Below are 23941 nucleotides of genomic sequence, written 5' to 3'. Positions count from 1 at the left end.
TTTCAGATAACAGCTGAATGCTAACAATACTGCTGTGACTATGAATAAGAAGACCCTTCTTCTTCTAAGAATCACTAATATTTTCATTCCTGTGGTTAATAGTGTACTCCATTTCTTTTTCTCTTTTAGAGATTTAAGTAACAACAGAATAAGCACGCTTTCTAATCAGAGCTTCAGCAACATGACGCAGCTCCTCACCTTGTGAGTGTGAAAGTGTGGTACTGAGTATTCATTAATTCATTGGACAAAGGGCAATCTCTAGATGCTGGACACTGCTATTGAACAAGACAGTCTGTACCCTCAAGGAATGTTTCTATTGGGAGAAATAGACAAAACCACAATACATGAACAAATGTAGATGTTAGAAAAAGTATTGGGTTCTATTAAAAAAAAAAACAAAGAATAATTTATGTTTGTGGGGGGCTTAGGGGAGATCCCTAAGATAGGGAAAATCCACCTTAGGGAAGGGATGGTTGAGGCACCAAAGTTGGGTAGGGGTAGGCAGAGGGAAGCATTCTAGGTTGTATTTAGAAAATAAGTATGTTGTGTTAGGGTGACAACACACAAAAAATAACAATCTATTGTGTGTTAACACTGTCGGTTAATAAGCTGCTTTAATAAGCCTTTTCTTAACTGCTTTATTTTTAAAGTATTTGACCATTCTTGGATTTCCGAATAAAACAAATTGACATCTGTATGCTTTCAGAATTCTTAGTTACAACCGTCTGAGATGTATTCCTCCTCGCACCTTCGATGGATTAAAGTCTCTTCGATTACTGTAAGCATCTTAGGTTCAACAAAATATCTCTTTTCTCAGAGATCTGAGTTTGGGATTGTCTTTTTAAGGATGGAACTGCTTTGTTGATTCTTGGTGCTTGAAGATACATGCATTAGGATTTATTATAAATGCGGAAACAGAAAAATCATGTCTTACTGTATCATTGTCCAACATTGCTTTGGACAATGTGAGTTTATTTTTAGTAATACTGATTGTTGTTATAATCATTTATTTAATTATATGTAACATTAAGATATATGGTTTATATAGTTTCAATTAACTTTGAAAGAAACTTTCAAAATTAATTTGAGAAACTTTCAAAATTAATTTCTTTAGAAATTATAGTATATGAAAACATTTTACTATAAAAATGTACTTTAAAATATGTGAAATAAAACATGATCCTTGATCCTACTCTCCTGCTTCTGAATGGACAGTTTGATGTGCTCTCTGGTCCTTTTCAGATGCATGTTTTTCTGTTCTCATAGATGTATGTCCATGGCTATATAACTTTTAAAAGCCACAAATATTAATAGGATCTGTGTTTGTTCTACCATTGTCTATTTTTGTTTAATATATGCTTCTGAATATTTCTAGTCTATCATCTATATGAATAAAAATACATGTATAAGAATAGAATAGATATATATTTATACATATATGCCTATAACTCAGCTGTTTAACTGATACAGACTATTCTATTGGTGGGAGGAACCAGAACTGATTCAATCATCCTCATCTTTACTGTAATTTGGTTTAATTTCAAATTTTCATGAGTACTATACAGTACTCTAATGAACATCCTATACATTCATCTTGGTGCAAATATGCTGACATTTCAGCAAGAATGTAGGGTGTGTGGGAAGGTACTGTCAAGTATATTGGAAGGATTCCAAAAGTAACTGTCATGTTATTCCCCAAACAAGACTCTGTCCATTTAGAAGTTTATTTTTCCACCAACTATTTAATAGAGTACCTTTTTCAAAACACTCTTGCAGACATTGAGTATTATTTATTCTTTTATTTTTGTCCATATGACAGATTGAAAGTTATTCTGCATTCCTGTCTTAATTTGCACTTCCAATTAGTAGAGCATTTGAGCATATTTTATTTGCTTACTGAGCACTGGTGCATTTTATTCTAGTGAGCTTGATCATATCATTTCCCCATTTTATGTTAGGTACTTTATATTTTCCTTATTAATGTAGATACCTTTATGCATCTACTACTTGACTCTATGCTTGCAGGATTTTTTTTTAAATAAAAGAATTAATCCTTGTATAAGTTGCAAATATATATTATTATGTTTCTTATATGGAATATTTTATTGTTTGGATATATTTTATGTTGTCAAAAATTTCTCCCTGTTTTCCTTGATGGTTTCTGGATTTTATATTGAGCCTTTGAAAGCCTTCCTCACTCCACGTTTATAAAAGGGAGATCTTCTATATTTTCTTTTAATACATCTTTATTTTTACATTTAATTCTTCATTCTGGAATTTATTTTGTACACATAATGCGAGGTGGAAGCTGTTTGCTTTCTCAGATATCCAGTTGTACTGAAATGGTTTATTTTATAGACCATCTTTTCTGCACTGATTTAAAATGCTTATTATAAACTAAAGTCTCAGAATTTCTCTGAAGTCTATGAGTTCAGAAATGTAGGAAGTTTACTTTTTCTTTTTCCTTCTTTTAGTTCTCTACATGGAAATGACATTTCTGCTGTGCCTGAAGGTGCTTTCAATGATCTTTCTGCATTGTCACATCTGTGAGTACCTGGTTTATGGATATAGGTTTAGGGTCAAACCCTTCCTCGTGAGTGACCTGGAACATTCCTCTGCCAGTTCTTTTATTGTAACATCATAAGATGTAACCGGTTTCATCTTTAAAGAAAATGTGAAGATTTTCAAACTGGATATGATGCCGTCTATAAGATGGCTTTAATTTTCCCTTCTGGCTCTTATTTTCCATTAGTCAAATTATCTTTGCTTAGCTAAACATGTCTCTTCTACAATAATGGCTCTCCAACTTTACTAGCCTATGCTTTTTCTCTCATTATTTTCTGATTCTAGAATATCAGCTGCCTTTCAATTATCTATCCTAACCCTGCTTTTCTAAGTCACATCCCAAATATCACCTTCTCTATGAAGCCTATCCTGATTTGCTCAAAGTGGATTTGTTTATTCAGCATCAACTATGGCACCACACAAAAATAAATTCAACATGGTTCAAGACTATAGTTTGGAAGTAAGACACAGCCAAATGCTTAAATTGGGTGAAATGGCTTTTCTTTTGTGTTTTCTCTGATTGCAACTTGTTGGTATCTCCATAGTTTTTGGAAGTACCATACAACCATTTGAAAATATGTGATAAGTGGAGTCCAAAACACTCATTGGGGTGAAATTCTGTGATTTTATTATTACTAGGTGTAATGTTAAGATCATGGCAAACCTAGAAGAAAGTTCAGTCTGCAGCCTTAGGATCCAAAGCCTCCTTGGCTGATGTTCAGTTGGATGCCTGGTGGCAACTATCTACTTCAGCCTAAACATCAATGTCAGTTGTGCCCTAGTTCCCTAGAAGAGATTACCTGCCATATCCTCTCCCGGTTTTGCACTTCTCTTGAAAATCCACAAACTCCAAGAAGATACGAGATTACCAAATTGAGAAAGGAATAATCATTTTTGACTCCAAAAATATATATATGATGGGAATTTTAAAACTTCCTGCCCAAAAGTCTATGCTTTTACATCTTCTTTGAATTGAATTGGAGATCCAGTAGTCAATCACATTATGTCTGCATTTGCCTTCTAGAGTCTGTGCTATCAATTGACGTTTTGTACATCAGGCTCTCAGACTGGTGCCTATCAATATTCCTTCCACTAAACTACTAGGTCCAGGAAGGCAGGGCCTTTCCATTTTCATCTTTGAGCCAAGAACCTACCTCTAAGCCACTCCTTTACAAACTCCATGGCTGCCACATGCATGAGCTGCAATATGAAGAAAGCTACTAGCTCAGGCAGAGAATGCAGCCTGAATGAGGAGGCAGCCGTTCTGCTAGTGTTATGGTCAGGCATCAGAAGCGGCTTCACAGGAAAGGTGCTGCTTGAGCTGAGCAGAACTTCCCTTCGTGTTACCAGCCTCCTCCCGCCACAGTGAGAGCAAGTGGACTCTTTCTTGTCCTGTGCCCTGCTCTGCCTTGCATTTCATTTGTTCCTTGTCTTTTACCCCCTAGATCATAAAGAGCTCTGCTTTTTCACTTTTCCCGCTTCCTCCCCTGTCATAGCAAGGACTTAAATGTTGGCAGAGATGAGATCAAATGACTAAAAAACATTTTGCTCATTTTCAGTTTGGAAGGGTTTGAATCTGACATACATATGCGCATAACATTCACTACATTCTGATTCTTAAATGGGGCATTAAAACTTCCACAATATCAAGTATTATGACTCTACACATATATCTGGGGAGCTACCTAAAAACATAACATAACTCTCCTGGCAGTAGACCTAGAGGTCTTATTAGTTAGAAGCTAATTGTAAATCAGAAGTAAGCCGTTTTTAAATGCCATTGTATGCACCTACTGCTTCAATCCAAGCTTTATAAGGTTAAGAGTCCAGGTCTCAGTTTCTTAATCTGTAAAGTGAATTATTAAGTAAATGGACCTTATAAAGTTACTATTTAGGATAAAATGAAGTAATTCTTATAAATGGCTTATCCCAGCTCCTGCATATAGTAATAGTGCAATAAATGTTAGCTATTACCTTAATTACTTTCCTGTCACTACTACTAATGAACAACCATAAAATGAACGACCTTGAAAAGGGACAGACACCACCCAGTGCAGGTCCAGCTCAGCTCTGGTGAGCTAGCTCTAGACATCTTCAGTATTTTATGTTCTTTCTTTGTACTTACCTGTCCTTTACCTGCATCATTGTTCCCAACCTTTCTTTCTACTTAACTCTAACTATCCTACACAGCTGAGAGTTTCTTAACCACTAGCCTCCCACAAAAGTTAGTCTGTTGGTTCGCCATCATCTTGTAAATACTTTTCCTACATCACTTCTAATGAAACTTCTTTGCATCTGTGAGTATATCCTAATGTAATATCAATCTCCTCTGCAGCAGGGTTCTCTGGAGGTAAGAATAATGTGTTGTTTATATTTGGGTCCTCACAATCTTGCATTGTGATTTAAGTCATCAGTAAATAATTGGTGAATGAAATGTTAATGCACTCAGGGTGTGCTTACACTCAATATAAACACGTCTCTGAAAATATTAGGAGACCTTCTAAAGCAAGATGAGTATTAACACCAGTGACAACTCACTAAATCCCAGTGCACATCGTTCAGGAAAATGGGGAATCCCCAGAGTCTCTATTTTTTGCTAAATTGTTATCCTCAGTATATCTATGGGGATTTTCTGCTGAGCATCACTTTGAATTCTTTGCCCTTAGGAAATAACAATCCTTCCATACTTGTGTGTGTGTGTGTGTATGTGTATGTGTGTGTGCTTTTGTGGTGTTGTTTTTCCAGAGCAATTGGAGCCAACCCTCTTTACTGTGATTGTAACATGCAGTGGTTATCCGACTGGGTGAAGTCGGAATATAAGGAGCCTGGAATTGCTCGTTGTGCTGGTCCTGGAGAAATGGCAGATAAACTTTTACTCACAACTCCCTCCAAAAAATTTACCTGTCAAGGTATGGTTTTTAATCATTTGCATTTCTTTTAAGCATTACTATATTAAGTAAAAAAGAAAAAAGACAACCAATTGTCACTCCAAAGGTATGGTTGAAAAGCCCAATAAATGATTGTTTCTTCAGCCCATGCTTGGACAAGACAGAGCAGTTACCCGAGGTGCCCAAGTAAAGAATTAGGCTTTTCAAATAAATCTCAGAAGTAGTCCATTGGAAATGGCCAAGTTTTCTTGAAAATGTATCAAAAATATAGAGTTCACAATTTCTGGAAATTCCTGTCATAGCCTCTAACAAGTCAAATGTTTTGCTTTTGCCCTGTCTGAACATGTGCCCTGCTCCTAGGGCTGCCAGGGCCCTGTGGCTTCCTCATTCCAGGTAAGGAGAAACAGGCCCTCCCGAGTGTTCAGCCCAAACCTTCTGACTCGCCTCGTGTGCTGCAGCCTTCCTGTGTTGATGTTCTTCTTTCTTGCTTGTTTATATCCCTTTCTTTTCCTTTTGTTTGATGTATTTGTGAATTCTAAATATTGTCAGAATAACAAATATTATTTTCCTTTTTTATTACAAGAATAATACGTGCCCCTCAATAGGAAAATACAAATAATAAGAAACAATTTATTTTCTGCAAGAAGAAATAAAATTAACCATTAATCAGCATACATAGAGATAACCACTACTAAAGTTGTTGCGTAAATATTTCCACCGATGGTAGTCAGCTATATGGATTTAGGTTCCTTATAAATAGTGGGATAAAGTTTACTATTAGATTGTGGGTTTTTGGGAGGGCTTTTGTTTTGTTTGTTTTGTTTTTGTTTTTGTTTTTGTTTTTTGAGATGGAGTCTCCCTCTCTAGCCCAGGCTGGAGTGCAGTGGCACAATCTCAGCTCACTGCAACCTCCACCTCCCAGGTCCCAGTTCAAGCAATTCTCCTGCCTCAGCCTCCCAAGTAGCTGGGATTACAGGCAAGTGCCAACATACCCAGCTAATTTTTGTATTTTTAGTCGAGACGGGGTTTCGCCATGTTGGCCAGGCTGGTCTTGAACTCCTGACCTCGTGATCCGCCCCCCTCCCAAAGTCCTGGGATTACAGGTGTGAGCCATCACAGCCAGCCAGATGGTGTATATTTTAAGAGGGTCATTCATGATTATTAGATGGAGGAGAGAAATTCTTGAAAATGTTAAATGTCTAATCAGAAAATGTTGATTAAGCATGTTTTATGTGCAAAACTCAATCCTAGGTGTTATGGAGCATAGAGAACTTTATGGGATGGCCTTGCCTTCCATGACTTGAAAACCTAACTAAAAAGATAAGCTTTCAACATTTGAATGTTTATGGAGGAAAAACATAAATAGGTAATACTGTGCCGTGGGTTGCGGTGTGAGTTCTGAAGCCCAGCCTGGTTGGAGCCAAATCCCAGCTTCACTTTTTGGTACTAGGTAACTGTAGTTTAATTACTTTACTAGTCTGTGCCTCAGTTTCCTCATTGTAAGCAAAGGTGGTGATGGTTACAGTGTGAAAGGATTTTGTTAAGATTAGATAATACAGATAAAAGACTGCCTCACACGCAGAAACATTCAATATGTTAGCTGTTTACTGTATTATTATAACATTTCAAAACACCAAAAATAGATGATGTAGGACACTTCATAATTTATTAATAAAGAAGTAATTTTCAAAACCTATACACACCCTCAATGTTTTTAATTTGGCCTCTAATGTATTTCATAGTGGTAAATGTTTGCAAAAGGTAATTTGCAGCATATTGTAAATATTGACATTTTAAAACAAAACTCTTCGGTGATTTTTTTAAATGTATCTGGTGGAATCTAAATACCAGAGCTAATTTTATAAGAGAAAAAAACAAGATCCTCCTTAATATATTGCATTTTTTTTTCTTAAACTGTAGTTTCTCCTTGAATTCCTATTTTCAATACCTCAGAAAATTATATCACTTTTTGCTCCAAAAAAAGTGTGTAATTGAAATTTTAAAATTTCCTGCCACCAAAAGTCTGTAAGTTTTTACATCTTCTTTGAATTGAATTATTGCCGTTAATACTAGTGCATCACTGATTGAAACTACATACTTGTTTATCAATATTTTATTTAAAGTTGAAAGTGAAATGTTATTGCAGTACCTCTCTGGGATTATGTGCATTGATTGCAAGAATTTTTGCAATAATTGTTCTTTTACGATCCCAGCTCTTTATTGGGACAGTGCACCAGGATAAGTTTCTGGTGGGCTGAGAAGTATATCATTCTTTTGTAAAGTGGGAGAGAGATGATTGTCAAAGGGGAGGCAAGGAAGGTAGAACTGGCATAAAACCTTCTCTTCAGCACATTATTAGGCAAATTACATGGGGAAGGTGAGAAACTGCAAACTGATTCTGTTACACCTTTCTGTGCCCAGCGATACTCATACTTTATTTTTAATAATGCTAATGCTTATCTGTATTTCTTAAAGTTTATAATTCCCTGGAGCTATTTCTCGAAAAAATACTGTAACACAAATCTGAGAAAAGTTGCATATTTGTATTCCACTCTTAGAGCATCACAGTTTACATTAATTTGTGAAATGCCCTCGGAAGTCCAAGATAAGTCCCCTGTCTCTCTCTCTCACCTTGGGAATCCCAATTCCCTGAGACCCAACAGTATTGAAATTAGACCACTCATAACACTACAATAGTCTCTAGGTGTTCAAGTGAAAGAAAGAGTCTCACATCTCTCAGTTTAAATCAAAAGCTAGAAATTCACAACAACAACAACAACAAAAAGTGTAGCAAGGAAGGCCATGTTGAAAGCCACGATAGACCCAAAGCTAAGCCTCTTGGGCCAAACAGTTAGCCAAGTTGTGAATACAAAGCAAAAGTTCTTGAAGGAAATTAGAAGTCGGCAAACAGACCAATGATAAGAAAATGAAACAGCCTTATTGCTGATATGGAGAAAGTGTTAGTGATCCAAATAGTAGATCAAACCAGCCACAGCATTCTCTTAAACAAAACGCTAATCTAGAGCAAGGCTCCTACTCTGATTTTATGAAGGCTCAGAGAGGTGAGGAAGCTGAAGAAGAAAAGCTGGAAGGTAGCAGAGGTTGATTCATGAGGTTTAAGGACACAAGCCTTCTCTGTAACATGAAAGTGCAAGGTGAAGCATCAATACTGATGTAGAAGCTACAGCAAGTTACCCAGAAGATCTAAGATAATTGATGAAGGTGTTGACACTGTTAAACAACAGATTTTCAATGTACATGAAACAGATTTTATTGGAAGCAGATGTCATCTAGGTCTTTCATAGCTAAAGAGGAGAAGTCAGTGCCTGGCTTCAAAGTTTCAGAGGACAGGCTAACTCTCTTGTTAGGGGCTAAGAAGTTGAAGCCAATGCTCATTTACCATTCTGAAAATCCTAGAATCCTTGATAATTACGGTAAATCTACTCTGCTTATGCTCTCCAAATGGAACAGCAGAGCCTGGATGACAGCACATCTGTTTACAGCATGGTTTCCTAAGCCCATTCTTGAGACCTATTGCTCAGAATGATTTCTTTCAACATACTACTGCTTCTTCACGATGCACCTAGTCACCCAAGAGCTCTGATGGAAATACACAAGGAGAATGATGTTTATATGCCTGCTGATGCAATATCCATTCTGCAGCCCATGGATAAAGGAATAGTTTTGATTTTCAAGTCTTATTATTTCAGAAATACATTTTATAAGGTTACAGCACTTGTACATAGTGGTTCTTCTGATGGATTTGGGCATATTACATTGAAATCCTTCTGGAAAAGATTCACCATTCTAGATGCCATTAAGAACATTTGTGATTCATGAGAGGAGGGCAAAATATCAATATTAACAGGAGTTTGGAAGAAGTTGATTCCAATCTGCATAGATGACTTTGAAGAGTTGAAAACTTCAATAGAGTCGGTAACTACAGATGTGGTAGAAATAGCAAGAGATTAGAATTAGAAGTGGAGCCTGAAGATGTGACTGAATTGCTGCAATCTCATGACAAAACTTCCACAAAAAAGGAGATGCTTCTTATGGATGAGCAAAGTGGTTTGTTGAGATGAAGTCCACTCCTGGTGAAGAAGCTGTAAACATTGTTGAAATAACCACAAAGGATTTAGAATATTATATAAACTTAATTGATAACACAGTGGCAGAGTTTGAGAGGATTTACTCCGATTTTGAAAAAATGTTCTACTGTGGATAAAAGGCTATCAAACAGCATCACATAGTACAGAGAAATATTTTGGTGAAAGGAAGAGTCAATCAAGGCAGCAAAATTCATTGTTGTCTTGTTTTAAGGAATTGCTACAGCCACCCCAACCTTCAGTAACCATACCCTGATCAGTCTTACCAGCCACTAACTCCAAGGCAAGAACCTTGGCTAGCAAAAAGATTACAACTAACTGAAGGTTCAGATGATCATTCACATTTTTTAGCAATACAATATTTTATAATTAAGGTATTGCATTTTAAGATACACTTAATGTATAACAGTATAGTTAAAAATAACTTTTATATGCACTGGCAAACCAAAAACTTTGTTTAACTGTCTTTATTGCAATATTCACTTTATTGAGGTAGTCTGGAACCAAACCCACAATATCTCCAAGGTCTGCCTGTACATAGATTCATACGTGCATACATCTTTGTGTAACTCAGTATTTATTATCTGACTAACTTGAGCTTTTTTTTTTTTTCATTTATTGACTCTAGAATCTCATGTACATAATGTAGCAGTAATGGAACGGTGTTTGAGGGAAAATTAGCTCTTTTCAGCACTGCCCAATACAACTTTTTATACTAATAGAAATGTTCCAAATCTGTGTTATTCAATATGGTAGCCACTGGTTACATAGGATTATAGAGCACTTACAATATGGCTAATGCAATTGAGAAAAATAATCGTTATTTTATTTTATTTACATTTAAACTGAAATATACATGCATGTCTGGTGGCTACCATAGTGGATAGTGTAGTTGCTACAAGAACTCAGAGGAATCATTTGTGTAAAAGAAGGAGGGCTGTGAAGATTTAATGACATAGGTGGACAGGCAGACAAATGTGAGGATAATGCTACAGGTGGGCATAACTATGGGAGCAGAGCTTACACTGTAGGAAACTTCTGGACCTGTTCCAGGGCCAGCAAAAACAGTTGAGCTAAAACTTGTTAATTATCAGATGATGTAAAGCCTAAATTTATCATTTCAACTGTGGAAGTTCAGTGTAATATTCACTAAACTATAAGATCAATAGATTGCGTGTATTTCAAGGTATACCTTAAATAGCAAACAGCATAGGTGTAAGCCAGTTGGCAAGCAGTGTAGACATTCAAGGCTCAATCAATATAATCGCAGTTGCCTTTAGAAGACTTTAGAGTTTACTCAGTTTTTCTGTAACTGAATTTTAGAGTGATAGGCCCTGAAACTTACAGTGACCTTTGCCAGCATTTGTTTCAGCATTTGTCAAACTATTTTGAAGTTTCTTTGTCCTATTAATGAAGATTCCGCTAGTTCAAGGTTTATGACCATTTAGACTGGATCGTTGCCAATACTACTACCATTACAAATAATAATAACAATAATAGATAAGTTCTATTGAGTAGTTTACCTAATGCTGAGTACTTTACATAGATTTTTATGTCTTTTAATCTTTCCACCATTCTTATAGAGAAAACTATCATTTCCCCATTTGAGATATGAAAATATTGTATTTTAGAGTCACTAAGCAATTTTTAAAAATCACTCAGCTGCTGATGGGAGTCAGAATTTGAACCTTGACTCTGATTCCAAAGCTTACTGCTAAAGTTTATTTTATAGTTTTCAATAAAAGTATTTTCAAAATAAATTTTCAGTGTAAATAAGATTGCCACCCTATTATTGAAACATACTTAGAAAATGAAAATTCTGAACTACCCTCAAAAGCTTTACTAGAAATATTTACTTATAAAAATGAATTGGTAGAAAGCCAAGTATTTTAACTTATTAATTAAAATAATTCATTCAAGGAAATCCACTGAGTACTATACTGTTAAGCATATGTGCTTTATGAGTTTTAAAGCAACAATATAATGTTTCTTTAAATGTTTTATAATTGAGGTTTATGTATTTTAACTTTCCCTCTCGTTATGCCAGTCTAATGTATTTTTATTTTATTCATGAACATTATATAAGTACAAACTCTCAATATTAAGGTTTGTCAATGTATAATTTCAAAATGTAGCAGGAAGATGAATTAATTGAATACTTGTTTACATAGCTATATTTAAATACAATTTAAATGATTTTTTTTCTACTAGAGAATGCCATGCCATGCTGTTATTTTGAGTCATTAATTATTTTAATAAAGAAAAAAGTGTTTTCTTTATATAAACTCTCATCATTTTGACGCATAACAGAAATAAATGAACAGGAAGAAACTGATTATCAGATCATATTTAATTAATACCCAGATAGAGCATTCCTGAGTGGGAAGCAGATGGCCATGACTTGTCTTTATAACACAAATGTCCTGTCCTCATCTTTTAAATATAAGATGACGTTAGAGTGATTAAGCAGTCTGCAATAAAACAGCTTTTGTCCTCTCCAGATAGTCATTGAGAAAGTCAGTGTGGAAAGTGGAACATTGTTAATTTCTAATATTCCCTTTATTTCTCTTAGTTCAGGAAGTTTTAGCTATGGAGCAACTAAATTATTATTTTTTTATTTGAAAGACATTTATTAAATACTTACATGTGCTGAAGAGTGAACAATCACATGGAGATGACTTACATGTGCTGAAGAGTGAACAGGCTAATGGAGATGAATGATATATTTCTTCATTCATTAAACAAATATTCAAGTTCGTACAATGTACATGGCACTGTGTCTGGGTGGTAAGAACACAACAATAAACAATTCAGAGTAAAACCTCTGTTCTCATGGAGCTGATATTCTACTGATAGATACTTTTAAATAGGTAATTCTAAAAAACGGTATGGAAGTCTGGTGATAGAAATATGTATAAGATGCTAATAATATATCCATACCAAATGACTATGGAATTGTAACGATACTGTCAGGTCCAGGAGGCCAACAGGAAATTCTTCTTGTGAACCAAATGGAATATAACACAAAGAGAGGAGGAGGCCCAAATGGGCAGGGATCTGGTAGCCATGAGCTCAAAAGAAAGGCCGGGATATGGTGCTGAAGTACCTCATTACTTCATTTGTAAAGGCCAACTGAAATGTCAAAGAAACCTGAAATCTTGACAGAACCCATGATAATGAACATTTAGCATGCCATGGTTGATCTCTTCCTCTAATTTTATATGTTAGGAGTGCTCTAGATTCTGGAATTCCTGTGAAAAATATCACAACTCTCAGCAATAACATTGTAATACTATTGTTTTTCTTAGCAAGATCAACATTTTCCATTTTGGACGAGTTTTTGATAGGCTTGAGTGAGAGCTTTTGTTCTGTGTCTCAAAATTATTGATATTGCCCGTGGTCGTTCAATTAAGTATGAAGGTGATTAAATAATTCAGGCCTAACTACAGCAATGAAAAATTCACAAGTCAGATCAGTTTTGAAGCATTATTTAGAACTTGGTCAAATCTTTTTTACATTTTCAGATTTAGTATTACTTGTACATAGTGATTATCTTGGAAATTACCTTAGATTTTGGAGGTTTTGATTTGCTTATTGGCTAAAGAGAGCATTCAGGTTTGGCTATGGTAATCTGCTAAAGTACCATTTTAAAAAGGGGAGGCTCTTTTATTATACTTTTTAAAACTTAAAACACTGGGAAAAACTTAACAGACATTTGTTTTTAATAGCTAAAGAGAACTAGCAATTAATGCTGTGTTCTTACATGTTTTACATCCATATTCCCTCGGATGCAAAGATTTTATAAAATAATTGTTGCCCTTTCTATTAAATTTTGACTCAGGAAGTCCATTTAGTGGCCCAAAGTCACATGTAAGTGTTGCAAATGGCCAAGCCTGCTAATCCAAAAGGTGTAGTAATTTAGCCTTTGTGTTTTTAGTTAACTATTTTGCAATGCAAATTTACAGGATTTTAACCTCTATCATCTGGAGATCATCTCCACCCCTCCACTGAAACTAGAACACCAGTGCCTTCTGTCTTGCCAATTTCAGTGGCTTCTTTTTCGTTATCTTTATTTGCTCTCTTTACATCTTCGACAGTGGTGGCCACTTCTCCTCCCTCTCAAATCTCTTGGCTTCCTCATTCCTTTTATTTTTCCACCCACTGTTTCATGTAGACATGTTCTATCTTTCGCCCTATTAAGTTCTCAGTAGATTTCAATCCATGCCTTTAAATTTCTAGCCATGGCTTTTCTTAAGAACTTCACGTTCATATTTCCATTCACTTAGTGGATTCTTGTCCCATGATGGCTTGCAGAAACTTAAAACACATATACTAAGACGTGCATTCTCATTCCCCACGTCCACTCTGTAATTGATACCTGTATGTCACTACTGCTAAACTGTCAGTTTTTTCAGAAATTCAGGCATTTCACTTGTCTTTGGTCTCTTAAAACCTGGCCTAGTGCCTGGCACAGTGTAGATGCTCAGTAAATATTTGATAAATTAATGATGGAATGTTGGCAACAAATACGCATTTGGTATTATTAATAATACTTGAGAAATGCCATAATGTAATTGCAAGTGGAGCGTAAAAGCATTGGGTTTAAATAAAAACCTTCTTTTAGTTAAATTATACCCATCAAATATCCCCAGTATATTTCCCTGAGTTGCCTTTGATGTACCTCTGACTTGATACAAGGGCAGTACTAGAGGATTTTGTTATTTGACCCATATTTCTAAGGGATGCCAGAATGAAGGCAGATTCTAGAATGCAGCTAGAAGTTTTTGTCTGGAGATTTTGGTAATAAATCAAAATGAGATGCAGAACTCACTGGGTAGCAATAGTGGTGTCAGGTGCATAACTAGTGATTTGAGTCAAGTAAGCAAGTCTGCCTACAAGCTTTAATGGGTTTGAGATCCGACAGTTCTTCCATTAAAGATTAAAGTAACTGACAGAGACAGATTGTTAACCAAACTTTCTTCTCATTTTCCCTTTGAATTATTAAGCTAACCACACCTCCACCCATGTAGCTAATACTATAGTGCTCTCTTAATCACGACCAAATCTTAAATCAATCCAGTTTGCTTAGACTGTTCTCCTTCATTTCAGTGACATTAGTAAAGATCTTTATCCCTGAAGCTACATTTCCTTTCCCCTCTGTGGCACACATCTCATGAAGGCTAATTTGTTAACAATATGTTAACATTTCTTGGAACCAGTTAGCTTTAGAAAGGAGAAAAGCCTAAAGATCGCAGTTGTTTACCAAGCAGCCATGAAAGAACACAGAGGACCTCTTCCGTTTCTTAAAGTTGTACTGTTATTTCTGGTGCTTGGCCACACCTGCTTTGCAAATCACAGTTGCATGCCTTAACAGCATAAGGTCATTAACTCTCAGTGTTGTACCTGGTGCCCACTTCTATTTCCCATGGGTTTCATAATAGTCCCTGTAGTCTCCCCAAATCTGAGCAGCTCGTAGCACATATAGAAGGTTCTCAGGGAGCCTGTGATGAACAGGTAAACAGCAAGATCTCATTTGCCTTTGTCTTTGTTGAAATTTGGACAAACAAGAAAATGACTGCGTTTCTCCTTTTAAATAAAACACTTTTTGTTCCTCCTACCTACTCCAGCGCTCTGGAAGTCTAAGAAAGAGTGTCAGTACTTGCCCTAATGTTGTCCTTGATCTCACTAGATTCCCTGCTTGACACAGATTCTGTGCCCAAGATTGCTACGTATTATGGACATCTTCATTTCACCTAGGACTAATCACGTGTGCAAAATTCTGCCAAGTGTTGATTTGCTCGTGGAGAGCTGTACTTAACTCTTCCCCCATTTTATGATGACTTTATTTGGCATCTCTCTTTAGCTCTGATATCATCTCCTTATTGTATAAACAGATTAAAGTTGTCATTCTCCTTGAATAAGAAGATTGCAGGAGAGGAGCTCTGAGAAAGTGTAGTGGATAGAAAATGAATCACAAGTTGGATGCAAATAGAAGACAGAAGATGGACTTAGAAGAGCAAAATATAGACAGGAAGATGAATGGGAGGAGAGCCAGAGGCAAGGAATATCATTTCAAGAGATTAGACTATAGAAACAAGCGGATTTAGATAAACCAGGTAGATGTAAAAATCACATTCCAAAAAGGATTTTTGGTTAAGGAGAATTACAAGCTACATAAAATAGGAAAAGAAATTATATCATTTTTAGACCCTTAGAGATATCAGAGGATGCTGCTATGTGGAATTTGTTTGACTTACAAACATCTTTTACTCAAACTCAAGTACTAGAAATAACAAATGATCGTTGAATAACTGGGTTTAAAAGGATATGAAAAACGAGAAGCAAATAGAATGATAGCTAACTTTACCATTGGTAAAGTTGATAGTCATGAACTTCACCAACCTGAAGAAATTAGAACTCAATTATTTTACTCTGTTCCCAAACCCTGTGCCACCATCAGTTCAGCAAGTTTAAGAAAGTGTTAAAAGAGTCCTGGGTGTATGAGAATGCTTGTTATCTTGGTTTTTTTTTTGTTTTTTTTTTTGTTGTTGTTGTTGTTCAGCTAAACTGAACATATATGAGGGGGCAACAATCTCCCATAACAAATTCCAGATATAAAAATAATTCAGCATAATTATCTCTATGGAAAACCAAATTTGGTCTTGAATAAAATGCAAGGAAATTAGCTAGTGATGATTAATCAGATATGGTCCAGTGGACATGTATTAAATAAGTCTCCACTATGTGGTAAAATGGACACAGACTGTTTCAGCCAGGCAGTGATGCTGCCAGTATGCTCGATTAAATTCTTCAAAATGTATTCCATTTTCTTCCCTAAGACAATCTCTTAATTTCTCATCTAATTACCCAGACATCATTTTTGGAACGCATCACATTCCGCAGGATGAACTTACAAACTGCCAACCCTCAACTCCTTTTATTTAAGCCACAGCCTTACAAGGTTGAAAGCACAGTAACAAGCCAAAAGACATTTTTTCTCAAGACCTTGGGATGTGGCCAGATAAATGCTTAGAGTCATTGCATTTGCTGACTTGCTGTTTTGCTGGCATACATTTCTTCACCGTTTCATCCTACGCCTTTGTTCTGAGTTAGGTTCTTTCCTGTAAACTGGTTAAGGGATCCACTAGCAATGAGCTATTTTCTTTCCTCTTGCTGACGCATATATAACTTTAGCAAGCTCAAAACCATTTGTCGTTAGGTATTATGCTAATTTAATGAACTGCTTTCACTGTCACCATTCATTTCTGCAGTGTGCTGAACAGCTAAGTTTTTTGCCCTTAATTGATAAATAAATTTGGCAGGGTGGAGAGAAATTAAATTTCTGTGGAGCTCACTTTACTTCAGAATTAATGCCAGCAGTTTCCCAGCTGTAAATTGATATAGAGACTCCTTTAGTTATTCTAGTTACCAAGACAAAATGTAGGGGACATTAGCACTGGCACAGTCTCTCCTAGTGACTGAGGGGTCACTAGAAGAAGTAAGCACCACCTCTTTCCTTTAATACAGTCATCCTAGGAGCAGTCAACTTTCTCCTAATGGTAAAATAGAACCAGAATTTCAATACATTTCAGGCGTTTTTTAATTGATAGAAAAACTAAACACTACAGGGCACTATCATTTTCATGGATTTTAATTCAATACCATTACTTGAATATGTACTAGTATTTCCCAGAGTAAAGAATATGAAGAGACACAATGAATCTCTGTGGTCACCATATTTATTCATGTTGTCTTATATACATGAGTTTCTTTCAGTAGATCAACAACTCAAACGTGGGCTCTAATCTGTAGAATAATTTGATGCAGGTAGTTTATGTGAGTAGAAGTTATATAGCTTTTTGGTGAAGGCACCTTAGAAGGTTAGAGCAATAATGGTGGGGGTGCAGAGCTGCTATGCAATTATCCGGATAACTTCACTAGAAATTGCATGTGATGAGGGGGCGGAGCAAGATGGCCGAATAGGAACAGATCCAGTCTCCAACTCCCAGCGCGAGCAACACAGAAGACCGGTGATTTCTGCATTTTCAACTGAGGTACTGGGTTCATCTCACTGGGGAGTGCCAGACGATCGGTGCTGGTCAGCTGCTGCAGCCCGACCAGCGAGAGCTGAAGCAGGGCGAGGCATTGCCTCACCTGGGAAGCGCAAGGGGGAAGGGAATCCCTTTTCCTAGCCAGGGAAACTGAGACACAACACCTGGAAAATCGGGTAACTCCCACCCCAATACTGCGCTTTAAGCAAACAGGCACACCAGGAGATCATATCCCACACCTGGCTGGGAGGGTCCCACACCGACGGAGCCTCCCTCATTGCTAGCACAGCAGTCTGTGATCTACCGGCAAGGCAGCAGCGAGGCTGGGGGAGGGGCGCCCGCCATTGCTGAGGCTTAAGTAGGTAAACAAAGCTGCTGGGAAGCTCGAGCTGGGTGGAGCTCACAGCAGCTCAAGGAAACCTGCCTGTCTCTGTAGACTCCACCTCTGGGACAGGGCACAGTAAACAATAACAAACACAGCAGAAAGCTCTGCAGACGCAAACGACTCTGTCTGACAGCTTTGAAGAGAGCAGTGGATCTCCCAACACGGAGGTTGAGATCTGAGAAGGGACAGACTCCCTGCTCAAGTGGGTCCCTGACCCCTGAGTAGCCTAACTGGGAGACATCCCCCACTAGGGGCAGTCTGACACCCCACACCTCACAGGGTGGAGTACACCCCTGAGAGGAAGCTTCCAAAGCAAGAATCAGACAGGTACACTCGCTGTTCAGAAATATTCTATCTTCTGCAGCCTCTGCTGCTGATACCCAGGCAAACAGGGTCTGGAGTGGACCTCAAGCAATCTCCAACAGACCTACAGCTGAAGGTCCTGACTGTTAGAAGGAAAACTATCAAACAAGAAGGACACCTACACCAAAACCCCATCAGTACATCACCATCATCAAAGACCAGAGGCAGATAAAACCACAAAGATGGGGAAAAAGCAGGGCAGAAAAGCTGGAAATTCAAAAAATAAGAGCGCATCTCCCCTGGCAAAGGAGCGCAGCTCATCGCCAGCAATGGATCAAAGCTGGACGGAGAATGACTTCGACGAGATGAGAGAAGAAGGCTTCAGTCCATCAAATTTCTCAGAGCTAAAGGAGGAATTACGTACCCAGCGCAAAGAAACTAAAAATCTTGAAAAAAAAGTGGAAGAATTGATGGCTAGAGTAATTAATGCAGAGAAGCTCATAAACGAAATGAAAGAGACGAAAACCATGACACGAGAAATACGTGACAAATGCACAAGCTTCAGTAACCGACTCGATCAACTGGAAGAAAGAATGTCAGCGATTGAGGATCAAATGAATGAAATGAAGCGAGAAGAGAAACCAAAAGAAAAAAGAAGAAAAAGAAATGAACAAAGCCTGCAAGAAGTATGGGATTATGTAAAAAGACCAAATCTACGTCTGATTGGGGTGCCTGAAAGTGAGGGGGAAAATGGAACCAAGTTGGAAAACACTCTTCAGGATATCATCCAGGAGAACTTCCCCAACCTAGTAGGGCAGGCCAACATTCAAATCCAGGAAATACAGAGAACGCCACAAAGATACTCCTCGAGAAGAGCAACTCCAAGTCACATAATTGCCAGATTCACCAAAGTTGAAATGAAGGAAAAAATCTTAAGGGCAGCCAGAGAGAAAGGTCGGGTTACCCACAAAGGGAAGCCCATCAGACTAACAGCAGATCTCTCGGCAGAAACTCTTCAAGCCAGAAGAGAGTGGGGGCCAATATTCAACATTCTTAAAGAAAAGAATTTTAAACCCAGAATTTTATATCCAGCCAAACTAAGTTTCATAAGTGAAGGAGAAATAAAATCCTTTACAGATAAGCAAATGCTTAGAGATTTTGTCACCACTAGCCCTGCCTTACAAGAGACCCTGAAGGAAGCACTAAACATGGAAAGGAACAACCGGTACCAGCCATTGCAAAAACATGCCAAAATGTAAAGACCATCAAGGCTTGGAAGAAACTGCATCAACTAACGAGCAAAATAACCAGTTAATATCATAATGGCAGGATCAAGTTCACACATAACAATCTTAACCTTAAATGTAAATGGACTAAATGCTCCAATTAAAAGACACAGACTGGCAAACTGGATAAAGAGTCAAGACCCATCAGTCTGCTGTATTCAGGAGACCCATCTCACATGCAGAGACATACATAGGCTCAAAATAAAGGGATGGAGGAAGATTTACCAAGCAAATGGAGAACAAAAAAAAGCGGGGGTTGCAATACTAGTCTCTGATAAAACAGACTTTAAACCATCAAAGATCAAAAGAGACAAAGAAGGCCATTACATAATGGTAAAGGGATCAATTCAACAGGAAGAGCTAACCTAAATATATATGCACCCAATACAGGAGCACCCAGATTCATAAAGCAAGTCCTTAGAGACTTACAAAGAGACTTAGACTCCCATACAATAATAATGGGAGACTTCAACACTCCACTGTCAACATTAGACAGATCAACGAGACAGAAACTTAACAAGGATATCCAGGAATTGAACTCATCTCTGCAGCAAGCAGACCTAATAGACATCTATAGAACTCTCCACCCCAAATCAACAGAATATACATTCTTCTCAGCACCACATCGTACTTACTCCAAAATTGACCACATAATTGGAAGTAAAGCACTCCTCAGCAAATGTACAAGAACAGAAATTATAACAAACTGTCTCTCAGACCACAGTGCAATCAAACTAGAACTCAGGACTAAGAAACTCAATCAAAACCGCTCAACTACATGGAAACTGAACAACCTGCTCCTGAATGACTACTGGGTACATAACGAAATGAAGGCAGAAATAAAGATGTTCTTTGAAACCAATGAGAACAAAGATACAACATACCAGAATCTCTGGGACACATTTAAAGCAGTGTGTAGAGGGAAATTTATAGCACTAAATGCACACAAGAGAAAGCAGGAAAGATCTAAAATTGACACTCTAACATCGCAATTAAAAGAACTAGAGAAGCAAGAGCAAACACATTCGAAAGCTAGCAGAAGGCAAGAAATAACTAAGATCAGAGCAGAACTGAAGGAGATAGAGACACAAAAAACCCTCCAAAAAATCAATGAATCCAGGAGTTGGTTTTTTGAAAAGATCAACAAAATTGACAGACCACTAGCAAGACTAATAAAGAAGAAAAGAGAGAAGAATCAAATCGACGCAATTAAAAATGATAAAGGGGATATCACCACCGACCCCACAGAAATACAAACTACCATCAGAGAATACTATAAACACCTCTACGCAATAAACTGGAAAATCTAGAAGAAATGGATAATTTCCTGGACACTTACACTCTTCCAAGACTAAACCAGGAAGAAGTTGAATCCCTGAATAGACCAATAGCAGGCTCTGAAATTGAGGCAATAATTAATAGCCTACCAACCAAAAAAAGTCCAGGACCAGATGGATTCACAGCTGAATTCTACCAGAGGTATAAGGAGGAGTTGATACCATTTCTTCTGAAACTATTCCAATCAATAGAAAAAGAGGGAATCCTCCCTAACTCATTTTATGAGGCCAACATCATCCTGATACCAAAGCCTGGAAGAGACACAACAAAAAAAGAGAATTTTAGACCAATATCCCTGATGAACATCGATGCAAAAATCCTCAATAAAATACTGGCAAACCAGATTCAGCAACACATCAAAAAGCTTATCCACCATGATCAAGTGGGCTTCATCCCTGGGATGCAAGGCTGGTTCAACATTCGCAAATCAATAAACATAATCCAGCATATAAACAGAACCAAAGACAAGAACCACATGATTATCTCAATAGATGCAGAAAAGGCTTTTGACAAAATTCAACAGCCCTTCATGCTAAAAACGCTAAATAAATTCGGTATTGATGGAACGTATCTCAAAATAATAAGAGCTATTTATGACAAACCCACAGCCAATATCATACTGAATGGGCAAAAACTGGAAAAATTCCCTTTGAAAACTGGCACAAGACAGGGATGCCCTCTCTCACCACTCCTATTCAACATAGTGTTGGAAGTTCTGGCTAGGGCAATCAGGCAAGAGAAAGAAATCAAGGGGATTCAGTTAGGAAAAGAAGACGTCAGATTGTCCCTGTTTGCAGATGACATGATTGTATATTTAGAAAACCCCATTGTCTCAGCCCAAAATCTCCTTAAGCTGATAAGCAACTTCAGCAAAGTCTCAGGATACAAAATTAATGTGCAAAAATCACAAGCATTCTTATACACCAGTAACAGACAAACAGAGAGCCAAATCAGGAATGAACTTCCATTCACAATTGCTTCAAAGAGAATAAAATACCTAGGAATCCAACTTACAAGGGATGTAAAGGACCTCTTCAAGGAGAACTACAAACCACTGCTCAGTGAAATCAAAGAGGACACAAACAAATGGAAGAACATACCATGCTCATGGATAGGAAGAATCAATATCGTGAAAATGGCTATACTGCCCAAGGTCATTTATAGATTCAATGCCATCCCCATCAAGCTACCAATGAGCTTCTTCACAGAATTGGAAAAAACTGCTTTAAAGTTCATATGGAACCAAAAAAGAGCCTGCATCTCCAAGACAATCCTAAGTCAAAAGAACAAAGCTGGAGGCATCACACTACCTGACTTCAAACTATACTACAAGGCTACAGTAACCAAAACAGCATGGTACTGGTACCAAAACAGAGATATAGACCAATGGAACAGAACAGAGTCCTCAGAAATAATATCACACATCTACAGCCATCTGATCTTTGACAAACCTGAGAGAAACAAGAAATGGGGAAAGGATTCCCTATTTAATAAATGGTGCTGGGAAAATTGGCTAGCCATAAGTAGAAAGCTGAAACTGGATCCTTTCCTTACTCCTTATACGAAAATTAATTCAAGATGGATTAGAGACTTAAATGTTAGACCTAATACCATAAAAATCCTAGAGGAAAACCTAGGTAGTACCATTCAGGACATAGGCATGGGCAAAGACTTCATGTCTAAAACACCAAAAGCAACGGCAGCAAAGGCCAAAATTGACAAATGGGATCTCATTAAACTAAAGTGCTTCTGCACAGCAAAAGAAACTACCATCAGAGTGAACAGGCAACCTACAGAATGGGAGAAAATTTTTGCAATCTACTCATCTGACAAAGGGCTAATATCTAGAACCTACCAAGAACTCAAACAAATTTACAAGAAAAAAACAAACAACCCCATCAAAAAGTGGGCAAAGGATATGAACAGACATTTCTCAAAAGAAGACATTCATACAGCCAACAGACACATGAAAAAATGCTCATCATCACTGGCCATCAGAGAAATGCAAATCAAAACCACAATGAGATACCATCTCACACCAGTTAGAATGGCGATCATTCAAAAGTCAGGAAACAACAGGTGCTGGAGAGGATGTGGAGAAATAGGAACACTTTTACACTCTTGGTGGGATTGTAAACTAGTTCAACCATTATGGAAAACAGTATGGCGATTCCTCAAGGATCTAGAACTAGATGTACCATATGACCCAGCCATCCCATTACTGGGTATATACCCAAAGGATTATAAATTATGCTGGTATAAAGACACATGCACACGTATGTTTATTGCAGCACTATTCACAATAGCAAAGACTTGGAATCAACCCAAATGTCCATCAGTGACAGATTGGATTAAGAAAATGTGGCACATATACACCATGGAATACTATGCAGCCATAAAAAAGGATGAGTTTGTGTCCTTTGTAGGGACATGGATGCAGCTGGAAACCATCATTCTTAGCAAACTATCACAAGAACAGAAAACCAAACACCGCATGTTCTCACTGATATGTGGGAACTGAACAATGAGATCACTTGGACTTGGGAAGGGGAACATCACACACCGGGGCCTATCATGGGGAGGGGGGAGGGGGGAGGGATTGCACTGGGAGTTATACCTGATGTAAATGACGAGTTGATGGGTGCAGCACACCAACATGGCACAAGTATACATAGGTAACAAACCTGCACGTTATGCACATGTACCCTACAACTTAAAGTATAATAATAATAAATAAATTAAAAAAAAAAAAAAGAAAACTAGGAAAAAAAAAAAAAAAAGAAATTGCATGTGATAAAATTTGCAATTAGAATTATTGCTGCTTATTCCAGTGAAGGCAAATAACTAAAGAGAGATTATACTACAGAGTGAAATATAATTAATGTTTACAGTAAGAAATGTATGTGTTTTACATATAAAGATATCAGTGTCCTTGTCAGACACATTTGCCAAAAGGCATTGTGGTGAACTCTCACACACAATGCACAAAGTAGCATAGGTGGAAGATACTTTTATTGAG

General features: G+C 37.4%; 1 protein-coding gene across 2 annotated transcripts in view; it reads left to right on the top strand.

Moving 5' to 3' along the window:
- SLIT2 (slit guidance ligand 2) overlaps positions 1 to 23941 on the top strand; it is a 375237-nt gene that overhangs the window by 296913 nt on the left and 54383 nt on the right. For both annotated transcript variants that reach the window (XM_008017787.3, XM_008017785.3), the window contains 4 exons: positions 130 to 201; positions 707 to 778; positions 2475 to 2546; positions 5311 to 5474. In XM_008017787.3, the coding sequence (XP_008015978.3) occupies positions 130 to 201; positions 707 to 778; positions 2475 to 2546; positions 5311 to 5474 (380 nt within the window). The remainder of the gene's footprint in view (positions 1 to 129; positions 202 to 706; positions 779 to 2474; positions 2547 to 5310; positions 5475 to 23941) is intronic.

This window comes from Chlorocebus sabaeus, chromosome 27, assembly GCF_047675955.1.
Source record: "Chlorocebus sabaeus isolate Y175 chromosome 27, mChlSab1.0.hap1, whole genome shotgun sequence".
Lineage (NCBI taxonomy): Eukaryota > Metazoa > Chordata > Mammalia > Primates > Cercopithecidae > Chlorocebus > Chlorocebus sabaeus.
Note: the sequence above shows the minus strand (reverse complement) of the source record. Positions and strands in the feature narration are given on the sequence as shown.